General features: G+C 35.3%; 1 protein-coding gene across 1 annotated transcript in view; it reads left to right on the top strand.

Moving 5' to 3' along the window:
• Nucleotides 1-21,275, top strand: part of TBC1D32 (TBC1 domain family member 32) — a 213,479-nt gene that overhangs the window by 101,815 nt on the left and 90,389 nt on the right. Inside the window, exons 23-25 of the mRNA XM_047759558.1 lie at nucleotides 5,301-5,389; nucleotides 18,646-18,768; nucleotides 20,054-20,162. Coding sequence (XP_047615514.1) covers nucleotides 5,301-5,389; nucleotides 18,646-18,768; nucleotides 20,054-20,162 — 321 coding nt within the window. The remainder of the gene's footprint in view (nucleotides 1-5,300; nucleotides 5,390-18,645; nucleotides 18,769-20,053; nucleotides 20,163-21,275) is intronic.

Consider the following 21,275-nt stretch of genomic DNA (forward strand, 5'->3'; position numbering starts at 1 on the left):
TCCTTGCATTTTTCTTTTAATCCTGTATCTTTGAGATTACTCTATAGTGGTACATACACCTCTTCCTTGTGCATTTTTACACTTGCATAGTGCTCTACTGCATGGACATACTAGAGTTTATTCATCCATTTGTCTGTTGGTGGACACTTGGTTTCTTTAATTCTTTTGCTGTTACCAACTATGCCAAAATTAATAGCCTCGGCTTATCTTATATTTATCAGAATGTCTGTAATTTTTTTCTCCTGTTGCATTACAAATTGCTACAATTTAGTAAATTAAAACACCCACTTAATAGCTCACAGTTTTATAGGTCAGAAGTCAAATTACTCTGTGCCTGGGTTTTTTGCTCAAGAGTATTACAAGGTTGAAATCAAAGTGTTGGCCAGGCTGAGGGCTTGTCTGGCAGCTCTGGAGAAAAATCCATGCCCAGATTTGTTCTTGTTGTTGGTAGAAGTTAGTTTCTTATGGGATTGAAGCGGCTGATTCCCTACTGGCTGTCAGCAGGTGGCTGCTTTCAGGGCTTTGTCCTGTTGTACCCTCCATGTCAGCAATGAAGAACTTCACTCTTGCTTTGAATCTCTCTCGACTTCTCCTGCTTTTAAGTGTCTCCTGTCATGAGATTAGGGCCACCCTGATAAGCTCCTCTTTTAAGATTAACTAAGGACTTTAATTATATCTGAAAAATCTCTTGATAGCACTACCTATATTAGTGTTTAAGACCTGAGAATCTTGGGGCCATCTTAGAATTCTGCCTCCTATAGCATATTTGGGCTGGATCTCTAGAAGTGGGATCACTGAGTTGAAAAGTAAATTGATAATGTCATTTTGGTATGTATTGCTGGAGTTCCCACCAGAGGGAGAAATCCTTCTGTGTTTCCATCAGTAAGAAGATATGGTTCCTGTTTCCTAGCAAACTTATAGAAGATTATGTGGTCAGTGGTTTCGATATTTGTCTGACAGGAAAGAAGTGTTAATTTATATTTTTTTCATTATGACTAGAACATCTTTTCATATGATTAATGGCCATCAACATTTCTTCTCATAGTGGTCTTTCAACTTTTGCTTTTTTTTTTCCTGTATGTGTTCTTTTCTTTCTTTTTTTTTTTTTCAGTTTTAGGATTTATTTATACTTTAAGGATATTTGGCTTTAACTTTTCATAGTTTGCTGTTGGCTATCTACCAGAACTCTAGGCCCTGGAACAACTCTCAAGTTGTTCTTTAGTATGAATGACACAAAATACTCTTTTCCTCTAACAGATATTTTTTCAGTTGCTTTTGTTTCTTTTCTGTTGATTAATTTATATATGTTGTGTATTAGGTAGGACCCCTTTAGATATTGGGTAAACTCAATTTGAATTACTTTAATCAAAAAAGGAATTGACTTACCATCTTGCACTAAAATCAGGGACAAGTTGAAATAGAACTTTGAATGCATTCAGATCCACATCCATCTCTCTCTTGATTCTCCCACCCTTTTTCCTATTACTGCTCTTTATTTTGACTTTATTGAAAGGCATATGCACAGTGTAAGGGTGAAGAGTTTGTATTCTGAAGCCAGATTGCCTGGATTAGATTCCTGGTTCTGCCTTTTATGAACTGTGTGACCTTGGACAAGTAGACCCTAGTTTTCTCGCCTTTTAGAAACAATTTTGGCCTCTTTTTATCTCAGGGTTGCTGAGAATTAAATGTTAAATAAAAGTTTAAATCGCTGCCTGTCAGATTAAGTGTTCTATAACTGTTTGCTATAATTATCATTAGTATGTTCTTCTCCAGATGGTGTCATCTGTGGCAGAAGACATAGGACTACCTGTCACTCTATACAGATATGGTCACCATTTCCCCTTATATTAGTTTCTTAGGGCTGCCATAAACTACCACAAACTGTGTGGCTTAAAACAGCAAATTTATTCTCTCTCAGTTCTGGAGGCCACAAGTCTGAAATCTGAGTGTTAACAGGACTACATTCCCTCCAAAGTTTCCAGGGGAGAATCCTTCCTTCACCCTTCCAGTTTCTGATCATTTCAGGTATTTCATGACTTAGTGCTTCAATTTCTAATTCCATCTTCACATGCTCTTCTCTTCTGTCTTAAATCTCTGTCTTCTCCTATAAAAAACACTGTCATAAGATTTAGGGTCCACTTAACTAATCCAGGATGATACTATCTCAAGATTCTTAATGTAATTACCTCTGCAAAGACCCTTTTTCTAAATAGGGTAGCAATGATAAGTTCTGGGATTAGAATATAGACATATCTTTTTTGGGTGTAGTAACCATTCAACTCACTACACCACCAAAGTGGCATTTTCTTCTATCACATGGCTATAGGTGGAATAATACTCCCCAAGTTCATATGTTGAAACTTAATTCCCAGTGTGATGATATTTGGAGATGGGGCCTTTACACAGTGACTTAGTGCCTTACTGAGAAAAGGACCCTTGATATAAAGAAAACCTCAGCCATTAATAACCATATTATTACTACATATTCAGGTTTGAAAAGAAAGTTAAAAATATCAAATCACAGTTGTGAAGGAAAAAAAAAAAAAAAAGACCCTGGAGAAATCTCATCCCTTCTGCCATGTGAGGACACAATAAAAAGATGACTGACTGTGAACTAGAAAGTAAGTCCTCACCAGACACAAACTCTTATGGCAACTTGATCTTTGACTTTGCAACCTCCAGAACTGTGAGAAATATTTCCTGTTGCTTAGAAGCCACTCAATCTATGGTATTCTGTTATGGTAGCCACAGTGGACTCTAAGGCCCTCCTCACTTGGAAAAAAAAACAAGAGAGGACCTTAATAGACAGTTTTGTTTATGGATGTTCATGGCCTAATCAGTCACAAGCCACTCCTAATAGTGAAGGAATAGGAATATTGGCATTGTGGTTGACACATCTCTCACCCTTCACTTGGCCTGCTCTTAAGTAAAAGGGGTCAGGTTGCACAAACACAGCCATTGGCACAATTATAAACAGAATAGGCACTCAAACATATATTGGTTTATAGAGAATGCATATTCATCTTTGTTTTTCTACTCCTGGTCTTATTCTGGTGTACTGGATTATTGAACATAATCTTAAATTGGACAATGTGCTTTTAAACAAGGACAGAGCTTCAGGCTCCTTTTTGTGAGTCCCAAGCCCTGCCTGCAACTAGCTTGTTACTGGGAAGCTGCTGCTTAATTTTGGAAGCCAATTGCCTTATTGACACATGTTGTAGTGCTTAGAAACTGAATTTCTCTGTGAGGCGGGCTTCCTAGGAGTTTCCTTTTCTTCTCTAAGTGGTGATCCATCAATGTAATCCTCTTTGAAGAAGAAATTATTTACTGTAACAGTTCTCTAAAAATGTGTTATCACTGATAGATTGTTGCAGTCTACTCTTCCATTAGCTTGTTGATAATACATTCTCGATCTTGTATTCTTACAGTGTCTAGTACTTAGATTCAGAACCAGAGTTTTAGAGTCACAAAGGGTCACATACTGTTTTGAAAGGAGTGCCCAGCTAAGAAGTAGACAACAGTGACAGCCTATTTAAGATAGCAGTCCTCTCACTCTTCATTGTTAGGCAGTTTATTTAATATTTGCTGATTATAAACTCTTGTGCTAATATTTACACCTTTTACAAGATATTTATAGCATGGTAAATGCATTCATATGTCAGCTTTCACTCCTTACAGACTCATTCCTCGCCTCTTACTTGATAGGTTCGTACTATCATCTACATAGACCTCAGTAAATGTTATGTGGCTTTATTCACTAGCATAACTTTCCTTCTTTTGCCCTATTGGTTACAGAAATATCTTGAATTTAAACTCACAGAAGGTAGCAAGTTTCTTGGTTAGGAAAATAAGCAATGAGAGAGTCAGGCATTTGTTTACGAATAAATTTCTTAGGCCTTAACCCAGAGATATGCACAAAAACCAGGCATTATGGAAAGAAAGCTCAAAATTTTGTGGAAGGCTTAAATTGTCAGTGCTTGGGAGAATTGGTGGTACTCAGCTTCTCAGGTTTTCTCTGCACTTGTATCATTATTTTTTAAGCCTGATTACCCATTGCAATAACTTTGGGAAGCTTTTACAAGGTTGATAATGCCAGAATTGTACCAACAGGGGTAGTGACTTAATTGCTCTTGGGTAGAGCCTAGGCAGCTATGTACTTTTTAAGTACTCTGATTTCTGTGTTCACTCAGGGTTGGAAACTGCTGATTTACATGAGCAGAGAATATCTATTAAAAAAATCTCAAATAGTTCCTAGATAAAACTGTTTAAATCCACCATTTATGCTTCACATTTGTAGAGTTCATATTTGTTTTTCAAAGTGGTTTACATTTTTAACAATTTAAATAATATTTAACTGGCTGCAGTAAGCTGCTGACACAATACCAGAGTGGGGATATAAATTAGTGATTCTCCATGTTGGCATAGCATTTAATGATTCATTTTAGGAATGTTTAACAAGTCCTAATGCCCACACCACAACCAGACTAATTAATTCAGAATCTCTAGGGGTGAGACTCAGGCATGAAGTTTGAAAAAATTTTTGTTTGTTTTATATAATGAATTTTATTTTTTCCATTATAGCTGATTTACAGTGTTCTGTCAATTTTCTGTTGCACAGCAAGGTGACCCAGTCACACATATAGTATACATTCTTTTTTCTCACATTACCATGCTCCATCACAAGTGATCAGATAAATTCCCAGTGCTATACAGCAGGATCCCATTGCTTATCCATTCCAAAGGCAATAGTTTGCATCTGTTAACCCGGAATTCCCAGTCCTCCTACTTCCTCTCCCTTCCTCTTGGCAACCACAAGTCTGTTCTCCATGTCTATGATTTTCTTTTCTGTGGAAAAGTTCATTTGTGCTATATATTAGATTCCAGATATAAGTGAAATCATATGCTATTTGTCTTTGTCTTTCTGACTTACTTCACTTAGTATGAGAGTCTCTAGTTCTGTCCATGTTGTTGCAAATGGCATTATTTTGTTCTTTTTTATGGCTGAGTAGTATTCCATTGTGAAAATATATAACACATCTTGTTAATCCAATCATCTGTTGATGGACATTTTCTTGGCTATTGTGAATAGTGCTGCAATGAACATGCGAGTGCATATATGTTTTTCAAGGAAAGTTTTGTCCTGATAATATACCCAAGAGTGGTGAAAAAAATTTTAAACAACTTCCTACATTCAAATGTAAAGCTGAGTTTGATAACAACAAATCTAAATAAATATTTGTTGATTCAGTTTACTACCAATGATTTCAGCCAAGCAGTCTCACTCTAAGTTTCTTTTTCAGGATATTATTGACAGACTTATAATTTTGAATTCTGAAGCTAAGATTCGTTCTTTATTCAACTATGAACAATCACACATCTTTGGTCTAAGGTAAGGTGCTAATTTCACTTGAGATGTTTTCTGTGTGGCAAAAACAGTTAAGCATGTGTTCTATACACTTTCAAAAAGTATTTAAAACAAGCTAATTTTTAATGCATGTTTAAAGGTAATTTGTCTTCCTATAATTTACAAAGAAAATTATTGCCATTAGATTTTTACATTATGGCCTTTGTCTGCATTTAAGTTTTGTGTTATTACAGTGTCTTCCTCTTTTTTGCTTGACTTATTAGAGGCATTTTGTGAACTATTTGGTTTACTCCAGCGGTGACTCGGGCTTCCCCAGTTTGGTATTTGATTGGACTCCAGCCATAATGCAGTCTTGAAAGAGGCCTAGAAATGGATGATTTATCTTTCCTAGATTTTATTCCTCAATGTTCATCATACTTGTAGCTTTCCTAAGGTTTAAATCTTTGCTGGTTGAATTTATATTCCTTAACATTTAAAAGTAGCTGAACTAAAGAAATGTTTTACTTTCATAGGTTCATGATTTTTTTTTTTTTCCCTTCTACTCGCAAAGTAACTTTTTCAAGTATGAGGGAGGGAATTCATGAGAATGTTCTACCTAAGAAATAAAGCAATTACTTTTCTAAAATTAGAATTCCCTAATGGCAGTATAGATTATAAGCACCAAAACTTTTTTTTTCCCCATTCATTAATAGCTGAGCTTCATTTTTGGACTTTATAATTCAAAGAAGGTAAAAAAAAAATAGCTGCAGTTGTTAACAGTTCTTGGGATGGTAGGCCCTTATCTCAAAGTGTATTTTTACATTAAATTTTAACTTTTTCTGAACTGTATAAGATACTCATATAGCAAGCAGTGATGAGGAATTCCAGGGAAAATCCATTCAGTAGAACCTCTTTTTGCATAGCAAGTATGTTTCTGAGTTCGCTATTGAACATAGATTTTGTCCCCTTGTTTCTGATACATTGAATGAATTTATTTTTTCCTGTGTGTTTTCTTTTTTTAATAGAGTAGTATTTTTTTCATTGTTCTTGTGGCAGAAAATTTAACAATATGAGTTTAAGTCATGTAAAAAGCAATCCAAGAAGTAAAATGCTCTTGGGAATAAAATCTATTAATTTGCATAATGTGTACCTTCTCATAAAATGTCCACATGGAATCATTCTATCCTATCCTACAGTAGAATATTTGCCATCCCATATATAGCCATGCAATATAGTGATTAGCAACATGGACTCTGGAGTCAGACTGGCTACTGACTAGTTGTGTGAAGTGGGATCTCAGTTACCCATCTCCAAAATGGAGAATAATGATATTTTCCTCATATAGAGTTACTGTGAAATTTACATATGAAAAATTAGAAGGGCTTATTGCAGTGGTTGGCACAGAGCATGTACTATAAAAATGTTAGTGATAGATATAAAGTAGCAGTACTTCAAGTGTTTCTTTATATCTGTCTACTTGCTCTATACCGTTTTTGAGATTTACTTAGGACATAAATTTTGACTGCATTTTTTTTTTTTTTTTAGTATCCTGGTAGTCTACCACATGCTGCCAACAAGTGTGCTGTGTTTACAGTATCAGCATTCAGAGAAAGAAAATGACAAAACCACTTTGGGAGGGAAAAGTTTTTATGTGCCTTTTAACAAGTTTTTCTTTGACAAGAAATTTATTTCATTGTATCCTTAAGTCCATTCCTATAACAGTGTATTTTTTAAGTTATATATTTCTAGTTAATTTACTTTCATTTTTCTATTATTTCAGTACCTATCCCTTCAGTAGATCGTCTCATTAATGTGTTTGAATTTCTGCATTTAGTATTACTTTGTTCTATTCATTTTTCCCTTGCTTTAAAAATCTAGAAATAGCATAATGGTAAATTTGATACAGTTTCTTTAGATTTACCACATCACTTAGATGAGGCTAATTTGGAGTTTAGTGTGTTGTGGATTTCAACTTTGAACAACATCACATTCTATTTAAATCTGAATTTTTACTAGCCGAGATCTTACAAATTTTGTTGTAAATGAATGACCAATATACGAGGTGGGTCTTTTTTTTTAGGGCCGCACCCATGGCACATGGGAGTTCCCAGGCTAGGGGTCAAGTCAGAGCTACAGCTGCTGGCCTACACCAGAGCCACAGCAATGTGGGATCCGAGCCACATCTGACTAACACTGCAGTTCATGGCAGCACCAGATCCCCAACCCACCAGGCAGGGCCAGGGACTTAATCCATGTCCTCATAGATACTAGTTGGGTTCATTTCTGCTGAGCCACATAGGAACTCTGAGTTTGGTCCTTTGAAACACTTCCAACCAATTCTTTTCTACTGGTATCAGTGTGCAGATATGCCTTAATATTCCCATTTTACAATGAAATGATGCAAAACATACACACAAAGAAATTTCCATTGATTTCATATCTCTCTGCAGCCACTGTCCTGTTTTTCTGCCTTTTACAGCGCAACCTGTCTGTATAGACTGTCTTCACTTGCTCACCTCTGTTGACTCCTGAGCCCACTTAGATTTGACTTTGACTTTATAACCCTGTTAGAACTGTACATTCTGCTCATTTCAGGGTCACTTGTAACTTCTATGCTGGTAAATCTTGGGGATTTTTCTTGTAATATAAGTAGCATTTGATAGAGTGGGCCATTTCACTTCTGTGATACCACATACTGCATGGCTGCAGTTTATCCTTCTTTGCATTGTCTAAGCAACCTCCGAATATTAGAATACTCAAGACTTGGTCCTGGGTCCACTGTTTTTCTGTACACTCTGCCCTTAGTTCATCCACTTACACCTTTACCTCTAAGTATCATTTCTATGTCAGTGGATGCCTTAATTTATATCCCCAATATGTATGAGTAACTGGGTCATCACGCTGTACAGTAGAAAAAAAATGTATTGGGGAAATAACAATTGATTACAATTAAAAAATAGTCATTCTGAGTTACCTGGCTTATGTATATGGCTGTGTCTTGATGTCTCAGTTCAAACATTTCTCAGATATCACAAATTTGTCTAAAATTGAACTCTTGGGTCTCTTCCCACAAAAACAAAACAAATATTTCTATCTCATTAAGTGGCCCAGCTATCATTCAGGTGTTCAATCTTGAGTTATTTTAATTTTCTTTGTGTTTTAAACAATTTTTTTATTATAAAGAAATTAACCAATGTTCGAAACTAAATATAGGAGTTACTGTCATGGCTCAGCAGAAACGAATCTCATCAGAATCCATGAGGACACAGGTTCCACCCCAGCCCAGCTCAGTGGGTTAAAGATCCGGCTTGCCAAGAGCTGTGGTATAGGTCACAGACCCGGCTTAGATCTAGCGTTGCTTTGGCTGTGGTATAGGCCCGCAGCTTCAGCTCTGATTTGACCTCTAGCCTGGGAACCTCCATATGCCATGGGCATGGCCCTAAAAAGATGAAAAGAAAAAAAGAAAACTAAATACAAATTTAAATTCTGCCTAACTCCAAAAGTGAAATTATCATTGAGGAAAATCATTCTAGACATCTTTCTAAGCATATAAACAGAAGAATATATATGGAAATACATTATAAAAATGGAATCATGATATGATTTCCATTTTAAATTCTAAATGAGTTTTATAGAAAATACAAAGAAACCCTAGTGAAACAGAAGGAATTGCTGAATTTAAAATAGCTGTTTTTTCACTCTAGAGGTAAATATTTCCCCAACATTTTAAGGTTAAGGAAAAAAATTATATAAAACATTTCAAGTGGTTGGAGCATTATATTTCACTTTTAGAGAGTATTGACTGACTCTCCCCTCTAAAAGATGAGGATGTTAATGCACTTACTGGCCTCCCACCTTCCTCGTATCCATCTGTGTGAGAAGGATGTACTTCTGCCATTTCCTAAGCTACCTGCATGACTCAGAGACCCTGTTTCCCTCTCCACCCAGAAAGGAAATTAAGCTAATCTGGGTTTCTTGGTCTAGTGAGATGAAATGTGAACTACTTTTTATATATGACTGCAAAGTAAAATTTAAATTTTTTTAGTCTTCTCTGCTTTATTTACTCAACCAGTATTTATTGAGTACTTATGCTCGGTGCTAACTGTGGGGAATGAAATGATGTGTAACTAAGGTGATGTGCTCATTCTCTTTAACCTCCTTACCTAGTGAGGAATTGGTTGTTCAGATGATGAAAAAAATTGTGAGGTTATTAATGCAAAGAGAAATGTATCTGTATAAAGCTCTCCATCTTCCTATTTAGATAACTGGCAATTCCAGACTCTGCTATGTGGCTTTCAAGGAGCTCCATAATATCTCCACCATTCCTGTGTACATTATTTTCCACCTCTTCTCAGCCTGAACTCATGCCCTGAGTAGGTTAGACTCATCTCCCTCAAGCACAGTGTTTATTATTGCCTCTATATGAGTTTATGTCTTAAATATTGCCTTCACTTTTGCTTTCTTATAAGAATTTGGATTGTCCTTTAAGGCAAAGCTTGCTGTATGAATTGCTTCTTCCATGACTTAATTATAGCTCACTCTGATCTTATAATTTTCCTGAATGCCCTTTTCCTTTATGGTCATTCTCACAGACCATATTTTCTCTCTCCCTGACTTAACTTCCTGAGGGAGTATCATTTTCTTTTATTTTCATGTCCACCATATTGTCAAGTACTTTTTGGTTTAATTGGTTAACATTTACTTGCTAAATCTGTTGATTAAAACAGAGTTACCTGGAAACTTTTTTAAAAAGTTGTACCATCATTATATTGTTGATGCAAATTATTTTCTTGAACACCTGTCTTTTAAGGACCCTAAGGAAAGTTTTTATCCTTTATAATTTTTCAATATAGTTGATATAACTTATGAGTAACATAAGTCAGATCAGTAAGTTGCTATTTGTATATATTGTGAAGTGGTCACCACAAAAGTCTAGTTGACATCATGACTGTACAGTTACAGGAATTCTTTCTTCTTGTGATGAGAACTTTTAAGACTTTCTTAGCAACTTTCAAATATGGAATATACTCTCTTTACCCATCTCTCCCAACCTCCCCCCCAGCTTTGGCAAGCATGAATCTAATCTGTTCTCTGTATCTATGAGCTTGTTTTTTTAATTATTATTCCACATGTGAGATCATAGAGTATTTGTCTTTCTGATGTATTTCGCTTATTATAATGCTCTCAAGGTCCCTCCATGTTGTTGAAAATGAGAAGATTTTGTTTTTTTATGGCTAAATAATCTCACTGTATATATATCATACTTTTTTTAATCCATTTATCCATCAGTGGAAAATTTAGGTTATTCCATGTCTTGGCTACTATAAATAATGCTGCTGTGAACATGAAGGGTGTATATATATATATATATCTTTTTGAATTAGTGTTTTCATTCTCTTTGAGTTAATACTCAGAAGTGAAATTGCTGGATCATATGGTAATTCTATTTTAATTTTTTGGAGAACTTCTGTACTGCTTTCCACAGTGACTTTATCATTGACAATTCCCAACAAGAGTGCCCAAAGTTCTTTTTCTCTACATCCTCACCAAGACTTAGTATTTCTAAAGGTTTTTTTTTGTTGTTGTTGTTGTTGTTTGGGCTTTTTTTTTTTTTTTTTTTTTTTGACGCTAGCATTCTTAAGTGTGAGGTGATTTCATTGCGATTTTAATTTGCATTTCCCTGATGATTAGTGATGGTGAGCATTTTTTCATGTACTTATGGCCATCTGTATGTTGTTTTTGGAAAAATGTCTGTTTGGACCCTCTGCCATTTTTAAATTGGTTATTTTGATGTTTTTTGTTTTTGTATTTTTTTTGCTATTGAGTTGTGTGAATTCTTCATATGTTTTAGATATTAACCCATTATCAGGTATATCATTTGCAGCTTTTTCTCTTCCATTCTGTAGGTTTCCTGGTCATTCTGTTGATTTCCTTTTTTTTGTGCAGAATATCTTTAGTTTCATGTAGTCCCACTTGTTTATTTTTGTTCTTATTGCACCAAAAGTCAGATTCCCTGGAGACGTGATGTTGCTTAAGGCTTACCAGTCTAAGATTTTCTTAATCATCATTAGGTTAAAAGAATGTTATTCTCTTCCCTGAATATTTTATATCAATATGAAAATGGTGTATTATCAAACTATAAAATAAGGCTTAGTTATAGACTGTAGAATTGCTTATTTTTAAAAACATAAATCTTACGTAGGAATTCTTAATTATAACATTAAAATTTAATATGGTTAAAAATGTTAATGTAGTTCTCCTAAAACCTGTTACTTCTTCATTTGAAACTCCAATGTTGGCCTATTTGTTAATTTTCTTCAAACCAAAACTCGGGAATTTAAACTTAAAGCACAGCCTTTAAAAAGGCTTGCCATTTCAATTATTTTACATTTGTCAACCAACAACAAATTTTTTGCACAGTATAGTGAATAGTTTAATGCATTACTGTCTTCTTTGTTAAAAGTTTGACCTGTGAGATTACTTTTAAGAGGAAAAGTGAAAAATAGGTTTTTCAGTTTAGAAGCAATCTGGTTATCTTAAATAGACAACTGTTAATATTCCATCAAAACAAATCACTGAATTATTTCCAGTGGCTCAGATGCTCACTAGACTTAAATCATGTTAATATTACTAATAAATCATTTTATAATTCTCTTGTAATCTCTTTCTAAATATCAGAAATCAGAATATAATCTGAGTATAGGAGTTCCCATTGTAGCTCAGCGGTTAACAAACCCAACTAGTATCCATGAGGATGAGGGTTCGATCCCAGGCCACACTCAGTGGGTTAAGCATCCAGCGTTGCCATCGTCTGTGGTGTAGGTCGCAGATGCTGCTCCTATCTGACATGGCTGTTGCTGTGCGTATAGCATAGACTGCAGCTCCAATTTGACCCCTAGCCTGTAAACTTCCATATGCCGTGAATGCAGCCCTAAAGACCAAAATAAATAAATAAATAAATAAATAATATGCTCTGACTACAAAACCATCCATATTTTGGATTTTTGGTTACATACTGACACACATGCACCCATATATATGCACGTATCCAATATTTAATTTTATTAATTGAAAAATCTTTAAGATATTTATTTTATTGAAATGTTGATTTATAATGCTGTTTCAGGTGTATAGCAGAGTGATTCAGTTATATATATACATGTATCCATTCTTTTTTCAGATTCTTTCCCCATATAAGTTATTACAGAATATTGAATAGAATTCCCTGTGCTATACAGTAGGTCCTTGTTGATTATCTGTTTTATATATAGCAGTGTGTATATGTTAATCTCAAACTCCTCTAATTTATCTCTCCCCACCACGTTTCCCTTTTGGTAACCTTAAGTTTATTTTCTGTTTGTGGGTCTATTTCTGCTTTCTAAATAACATTTGTTTTGTTTTGTGTTTTTTTTTGGGGGGGGGAGGTTTTTTTTTTTCATATGCCGCTGCACTTGCGGCATATGAAAGTTCTCAGGCTGAGGTCAAATCAGAGCTGCAGCTGCGAAGCTGCCAGCCTATGCCACAGCAGCGCCAGATCTGAGCCATGTCTGTGATGTACACCACAGGTCACAGTAATGCCAGATCCTTAATCCACTGAGTGAGGCCAGAGATTGAACCCACATTGTCATGGATACTAGTCAGGTTCATTATCGCTGAGTCACGATATGGGTACGCTGACATTTGTATCATTTTAAATTAGATTCCACATATAAATTTTATCATTTAATGCTTGTCTGTCTTTGACTTATTTCACTTAGTTTGACAATCTCTATGTCCATCCATTTGCTACAATACACCCAGATATTGTAGGCATTGTTCCTAAAATTCACGGATGCTAAAATGCATTATATCACTTCCTTGGTAGTTAATAGTATAAGATTTAATAATACTTCACATATATTACACATGATACCTAACATTCTAGACCACTAGAACTTAGAAACTTCACTGAGATGACAGTGAAATATCCCCAATTTTTTTTTTTTGAATTTCTCAATTCTGGCACGTTTGTTTGACTAAAACATTTAGAATGCCAGTTACTTCCTATTCACCTAGGTCTAGTTAACATATCATCAGTAGAGTATTTTCCATGATGATCTGAGAGATGATAGGACAGTGAAGGGTGCCCTGGACTAAATTTTGATAAAATGAAAGACATATTTTAATCCATGTTAGACCGCTCCTGATACTTAATTGGCCAAATTAGCAATATATTACCAGTTATAGAGGCTTTGTTAATTCAGTCTTGTAGAGAGATTTCATCTTAGTATCTTTTGTTACATTTAATGAACAGATATACTAAGGAGGGCAACATAAGAACATTGTGCAGACTGAGCAACATAGAATAAAATGTATAATGTAAATAGAAACTTTAGCCTTCAGTGCCTGAGGTGAGATGAGAGAGCTGTTATTAGAGTCATCAATAAACCTGATCCAAATAAGGCAATAGATTTGATTGTATATTACCACAGGTATACAAATGATTTCACAGAATTACTACAGGGCCTTGGATCCCTCCTCACTTTAAATAGTCCTGTCAAGCCTCCAGAACCTTTGCTGTAGCAAACAAAATCTTTGATGTCTTCACCGCCTTCAAATAGCAACACCATATCCCCTTGGGTGCTTGACCATTTAGGTTCCTGGGAACCAGAAGGCTATAGTTGTGTGGGTGATATTTGCACATTGCTTAGCATTGTATAAAATAGAGGAAGAATGAACAGATCTTTGATTAATATCTGTCTTTTGGTATACAGAAACTTATTTTGATAAAAGTAAGCTATGGCACCTGACAATGTAAAGAGGTTTGTGTCTGGGGTAGGTAGAGTCGATCTACTTCTAACTATATTCTGAGAGAGAGATACATGTACATATATGCAAACACTTCTGAAATTTCTTCTGTGTAACTTCACTGACAAAATCTTTATATAAACTTAGGTTATTTTTAATACTTTATTCATATAAACCTGAAGATGTACCATTAAAACATTTATCCAGTTTACTTTTTTTTGTTTTGTTTTTGGTTTATCTAGGGCCACTCCCACGGCATGTGGAGGTTCCCAGGCTAGAGGTCGAATCGGAGCTCTAGCCACCGGCCTATACCAGAGCCACAGCAACGTAGGATCCAAGCCGAGTCTGCAACCTACACCACAGCTCAGGGCAATTCCGGATCCTTTAACCCACTGAGCAAGGCCAGGGATCGAACCTGCAACCTCATGGTTCCTGGTCAGATTCGTTAACCACTGCGCCATGAAGGGAACTCCCAGTTTACTTTTGAATTTGGATTCACCTTTGATAATTACTGATTTTATTTGGAATACTTCTTGATATAACCAGCTCAGGTCACATGTAAAATAAGCAGCACATTTTTTTTTCTTAAGTTTTGGAGCCAATAAAAATTAAACTTCACGATTTATTACTTATAAGCCTAATAATATGTTAAGTTTGAAGCATGTTTTTAGTGATTATTTTTTTAAAAAATAATGGATATAAAATAATCTATGCTTTTTATTCACTTTTAAACCCAGCCTTATATCATGGTTTGGCTAAAAAATGGTCTTAGTCAAGTGACTTTTTCTTCCATGTTTACTCTAGCCACTATCTTATGCAAATATGCTAATATAATTAATGAACCATTAAGATCTGTTTACTAGATGATTATATGATTGAGTATTAAATGGTATTTTTTGTAATCAGGGCTTTATGAATAATTATTAAAGTAGGCATTCTTTTGTTGGTAATTTGGATTTGTTCATTTGTTGCATACACATTTAGACATTTTATGACTATAATCCCATTATCTACCCTAAAATAACACAGATTTGTTTTATGAAATATTAAAAATGTAAATACTGCATAAAATATAAACATGAGCTTAAAAAAATGTTGTAAAATGAATGCGTACATAATTCCAATCAAGTAAACAAGGAGAACTTACTAGTATTATGCATTCGTTTGATTATGACTCTTCTTCCAAATGGGTAACCACTCTTCTGACTTAGGATATTTACTACTTTGATTTACTTCATATTTTTACCACCTAGTTATGTATTATTAAACAATACATTTTAATTTTGCTGCTTTTTGAGCTATATTTTAGTGGTAGCATAGACTGTATACTCTGTCATGTCTGACCTTTTCTATGTAGTTCTGTATTTCTAAGGTGTTGTGTATTATTATTTTTATTGGCTAGATAATATTCCATTGCATGAGTATACCTTATTTTGTTTATATATTATGTTACTGGCAGAAATTTAAGAAATTTACAGCTTTCAGTTTGGGCTGTTATAATCAACTTTTATACATGTGGAACCTTAGCCACATATCTCTGTGCATACATATACATAATTCTTTCGTCCATTTCAGAAAAGGTATGTAAATATGCAGAAGCGTATTTCTTAATTTTCTATTCTATTCAGTTGGATTTTTTTTCATCCTGTACAAATATTAACATTGTTTTCATTGTTAGTTTTATAATACTTTACAATAATTGATGGGGTGATTCTTCCTACTTTGTTCTTCTTCAGAAATATCTTGGTCACTTTGAGTTCTTTTCTTTCTGTGTAAATTTTAGAATCAATTTGTCACACAAACTAGCCCTCTGGGATTTTAATTAATTATCATTGGATTGAATCCACAGATCAACAGTGAATTGACATCTTTTTTTTTGTTTGTTTGTCTTTTTGCCTTTTCTAGGGCCGCTCTGCACAGCATATGGAGCTTCCCAGGCTAGGGGTCGAATTGGAGCTGCAGCCACCGGCCTACACCAGAGCCACAGCATCGCCAGATCCGAGCCACGTCTGCAACCTACACCACAGCTCATGGCAACGCTGGATCGCCAATCTACTGAGCAAGGCAAGGGATCCAACCCGCAACCTCATGGTTCCTAGTCAGATTCATTAACCACTGCGCCACGACGGGAACTCCGTGATCTTTCTTATTTTTCTAACAAAACATCTAAAGTCATCCTTGTTATGTTTCTTCTTTTTCCTCCACATAATTCTGTCCATCAGGAAATTTCTGCTCTTAACATTGCTTTTTCTTTTTATGGCTGCACCTACAGCATGTGCAAGTTCCTGCAGCTAAGGGTCTAATCAGAGCTGCAGCTGCTGGCCTACACCACAGCCACAGCCACACCAGACCAAGCCTCATTTGTGACCCAGACCGCAGCTTGCAGCAACCCTGGATCCTTAACCTACTGAGTGAGGCCAGGGATTGAACCTACATCCTTATGGAGACTACTTTGGGTTAAGAACCTGGTGAGCCACAATGGAGACTCTGAATTGCCATTTTTTACTTTCACATGTATCCACTAAACATTTTTCTCTTTCCTGGGGTTCCCATTGTGGCACGGCAGAAACTAATCCAACTAGGAACCATGAAGTTGCGGGTTCCATCTCTGGCCTTGCTCAGTGGGTTAAGGATCTGGCATTGACGTGAACTGTGGTGTAGGTAGCAAATGCAGCTCAGACCTTGTGTGGCTGTGGCTGTGGTGGAGGCCAGCAGCTGTAGCTCTGATTAGACCCTTAGCCTGGGAACCTCCATATGCTGTAGGTACAGCGCTAAAAAGCAAAAAAAAAAAAAAAAAAATTCTTTCCTGATGCTATTGAATAGGCAAAACATAAATAATTGCACCAAAACTCAAAAACTGTAAAAGACAAACTGTGAAAAGTATATTTTCTTCAGTCAGATTCCCTCTTGCAGAGCTACCAATTCTTACTAGTTTCTTTCTTGTCCTTGGAGAGAGACATTGTGTGTAAAAACAAATACCTATTTATGTATATATTCAAATGTTTCTCCATTTGTATCCCATTGCTACCACTTGTACATATTTTATGCCTCTCATTTTTTAGTGAACATACCTAGGAGATAGTTCTTTAGCAAAATATATATAGCTATTCTATTGTATTATCTGCATAGTATAACACTATAAAAATGTACCCCAAACATTTAAACTTCTTGTTATAGTGAGTAAAAAAAATTTTTTCCATTATAATGACTGCAATGGTTATCCTTGAAGGTAAGCCATTGTGTTCATATTTGAATATATTGCTAAGATGAATCAATAAATAGGTAATTAGAAGATTGGTTCTTCTTGGATTTCCTGTTTCCTCAAATACCACCTTTCAGAGAAACCTTAAATAACCTCCTAGATACCAATTCCCTCTTCACAATATCTTTTTATATAATTTATTGTAGAACTTTTAAACATAGAAATGCAGTTAGTGTAATGAACCTTCCATGTACCCATTGTACATCATTGTCAATTATCCATATTTTCCAGTCTTGTTTCATCTCTCCCTTTCCCAATAAAATTTTTTTCTTAAGTGCTGTAAAGCGAATTCAAGATGCAATGTCATTTCACCTGTAAACAATTCAGTGTGCATCTTTAAAAGCGAAGGACCTATTAAAAAAAAGTTTACCACTATGCCATTGTTACATGTAACAAAATTAGTACTATTTTCCTGTTTCATCCAGTATTCCATAGTTTCCTGTGTGACTCAGAGTGTATTTTCATTTTTTGCTTGAATCATGATCAAAACAAAATCTTCATATTTGTTTTCCCTTATAACTTCCTTTGTCCCCCCTTTTTATGCTTTTTTTTTTTTCCTGGAGAAATATATAATGTGTAAAATTCTTCAAATTCTGTATTTGGTTGACTCTTTCCCTCTTATGGTCTTTTTTCATATTTCTCTGAGCCTTATATTTCTTGTAAACTAAACTGACATCCCTAGGATTGGTTAGTTTCAAATTCAGTTTTCTTGGTAGGGATATTTTGTACATGGTATACAGCGTGTGTCCTCTTGAATCACGTTAGAGTCACGTGGTCTCTGCTTTTAGTAATGTTAAGGTAGGTCAGTGTGTTTGGGTATTCTCAGCTTTATCTGACAATTATAAAGTTAGCCATTGACTACCTAATAAACATATCCTTGATGATAGCATAACGGTTCAGTCATTACTTCTGTATTTAAGTAAAAAGTGATGACAATTTGTAGTTTTTGTGGACATGCTATAGTTCCCTAACTAATTTTAAGCAACAGTTGAGAAGAAAATTTGCTATTCTAGATTTAGATAATTTTTTAAACCAGGTTAGAAATTGCCCGTGGTCTTTAAATAATACTTAAGTAAGAAAAGCTTTTGAAGTCAATTATTATTCAAAATGACTAAGAATGTATCTGAAATAACTGCCTGATTTTTCTTACAAAATACGTATTTCCATGTATAGGTATTTGAGACACCAAGAAAGTTTCTAAACTTTTAGGATGTATTTTATAAAATCTGCTTTTTTGTTCCTTATCATATAGGTTATTAAGTGTGGTGTGCTGTAATCTAGACACCCTTCTCCTGTTAGAGGCTCAGTATCAAGTATCTGAAATGTTACTAAATGCTCAAGAAGAAAATACCTTGGACACCTCTGAGAGCCACAGGTAAAAACAAACAAAAAACAGACATAATAACAGCTTTCTTTACAGATGTTCTGTTAAGACCATAATTCTCTGTACAGTTTATTTCATGTTTCACCACTATGTGAATTCAATAGATATAAATAAAAGTAAAAAGCAATTGAAGCATAAATGTCACAGAATGATTGTGAACAATGCTCTTGGAGATGGCTTGCTGAGTACTGCCAAGCTTTTGTTTAATTTTTTGTTTTGTTTGTGTTTGGTTGAGTCCTAACTTTATCAATGGTTTCATGAAGTTGTATTACCTTAAAATTCAAGCTACATGTGGAAGATAACCCATTAAACAAAACATGTAATTTTTGTGTCTTTTGTAGAGGCATAGTCATAAATTCCATTTATTGCAAAATGAGGTTATTGTATGTCCTAAAAGCTTTTTTCTATTAGTATTTCATACATGCCATTGTCTTGATTTGGTTGATATTTATTGAATATGCATTCAGTATCTGGCATTGTTTTTGCATCTGTAATATGAAAAAATAAGTGCATCTCCAGGCTAGCCAGGCCTTGGAAAAATGTAGAAGACCAGACCACATTATTGGACACTCTAGGCTTGGTACAAAAGGATAGCATTAACAGCTGCAGGAGGTATAGAAGCTTCAATGTTTAGCATTTGAATTAAGACATCTGGATCTAGGAGTCCTGGTTGTGGCTCAGCAGGTTAACCACCCAGTGTCTGTGAGGATGTGGGTTTGACCCCTGGCCTCACTCAGTGGGTTAAGGATCTGGCATTGCCACAGGCTACAATGTAGGTAGCAGGTGTGGCTTGGATCTTGCATTGCCTGCAGCTGCACTTCCAATATGACCCTTAGCCTGGGAACTTCCATATGCCACAGGCACAGCCTTTAAAAAAAAAAAAAAAAAAAGACACTCGGTCTAGAATTGAAGGGAACCTTGACTAGAAATATGATAATCACTGTGGAAATAACACATGTCCTAATCCCATTTCTTTTTATTTTAAAGTATGGTTGATTTACAGTGTTCTAGTTTCTGGTGTACAGCAAAGTGATCCAGTCATAATCCCATTTCTTTTTAACATGTAATATTTGTCAAGGAAATACTCTTAGTCTCCTTGATTTCAGTATTGTATCTCTAATTCTTTGTTCTCTAGCTAAAAGAGGTATAAGATAAAAAGTGAATTTGTATTTCAGACTTTTCTATATAAATTTTCTCTACATTCCGTTGACATGATCTTAAAAAATTAAGTCATATTCAGTTAAGGCAATAACAAGTTGATATATTTATTTTTCAGAGATTTTATAATTGATAGCTTATCGGTAGAGAGAAATCATGTTCTTGTTAGAATAAATCTTATTGGTGGGCCAGTGGAACGATTGTTGCCTCCAAGGATACTAGAGAAGGTAAGTGGAGGAAGAGGATTGGGGGAATATTTTCTGACAGATTTTGAAGCAAGGTTAGCAGACTCAGGTGACAATAAACAACTTGCAAATATCTACATCAAAGAATTGAACTTCTGTTACCAGAAAAACTTCGGAATGCAAGTAAACACTTGTCAAATGAAAATTGTATTCTTCATGGAAAGGTGAGATGAGAGTAGTTTGTGTTGCAGAGTAGGATATTGTTTTGCTAAAAACTTGTCATTTTCCTTGTGTCTTCGAATTTTTTTCACTTTATTTTTTTCAATGATTTTTATTCCATTATAGTTGGTTTACAGTGTTCTGTCAATTTCTACCGTACAGCAAAGTGACCCAGTCATACATACATGTATACATTCTTTTTCTCGCATTATCCTCCATCATGTTCCATCACAAGTGACTAGGTATAGTTCCGTGTGGTGTACAGCAAGATTTCATTGATTATCCACTCCAAATGCAATAGTTTACATCTATCAACCCCAGATTCCCAGTCCATTCCACTCCCTCCCCCTCCCCATGGACAACCACAAGTCTCTTCTCCAACTGCATGAGTTTCTTTTCTGTGGAAAGGTTCATTTATGCCGTATATTAGATTCCAGATAGAAGTGATATAATATGGTGTTTGTCTTTCTCTTTCTGACTTACTTCACTCAGTATGAGAGTCTCCATTTCCATCCACGTTCCTGCAAATGTCATTAATTTGTTCTTTTTATGGTTGAGTAGTATTCCATTGTGTATATATAACACATCTTTTTTTTTTTTTTCCTTTTTATTTTTTTTTTAGGCCTGCACCCGTGGCATATGGAGGTTCCCAGGCCAGGCTAGGGGTCAAATCAGAGCTGTAGCTGTCAGCTTATGCCACAGCAATGCAGAATCCAAGCCTCGTCTGTGACCTATACCACAGCTCACAGCAATGCTGGATCCTTAACCCACTGAGCAAGGCCAGGGATCCAACCTGCATCCTCATGGATACTAGTCAGATTTGTTTCTGCTGAGCCAGGATAGGAACTTCACATACCACATCATCTTAATCCATTCATCTGTCCATGGACATTTAGGTTGTTTCCATGTCTTGGCTATTGTGAATAGTGCTGCAAT

This window comes from Phacochoerus africanus, chromosome 2 (assembly GCF_016906955.1).
Source record: "Phacochoerus africanus isolate WHEZ1 chromosome 2, ROS_Pafr_v1, whole genome shotgun sequence".
Lineage (NCBI taxonomy): Eukaryota > Metazoa > Chordata > Mammalia > Artiodactyla > Suidae > Phacochoerus > Phacochoerus africanus.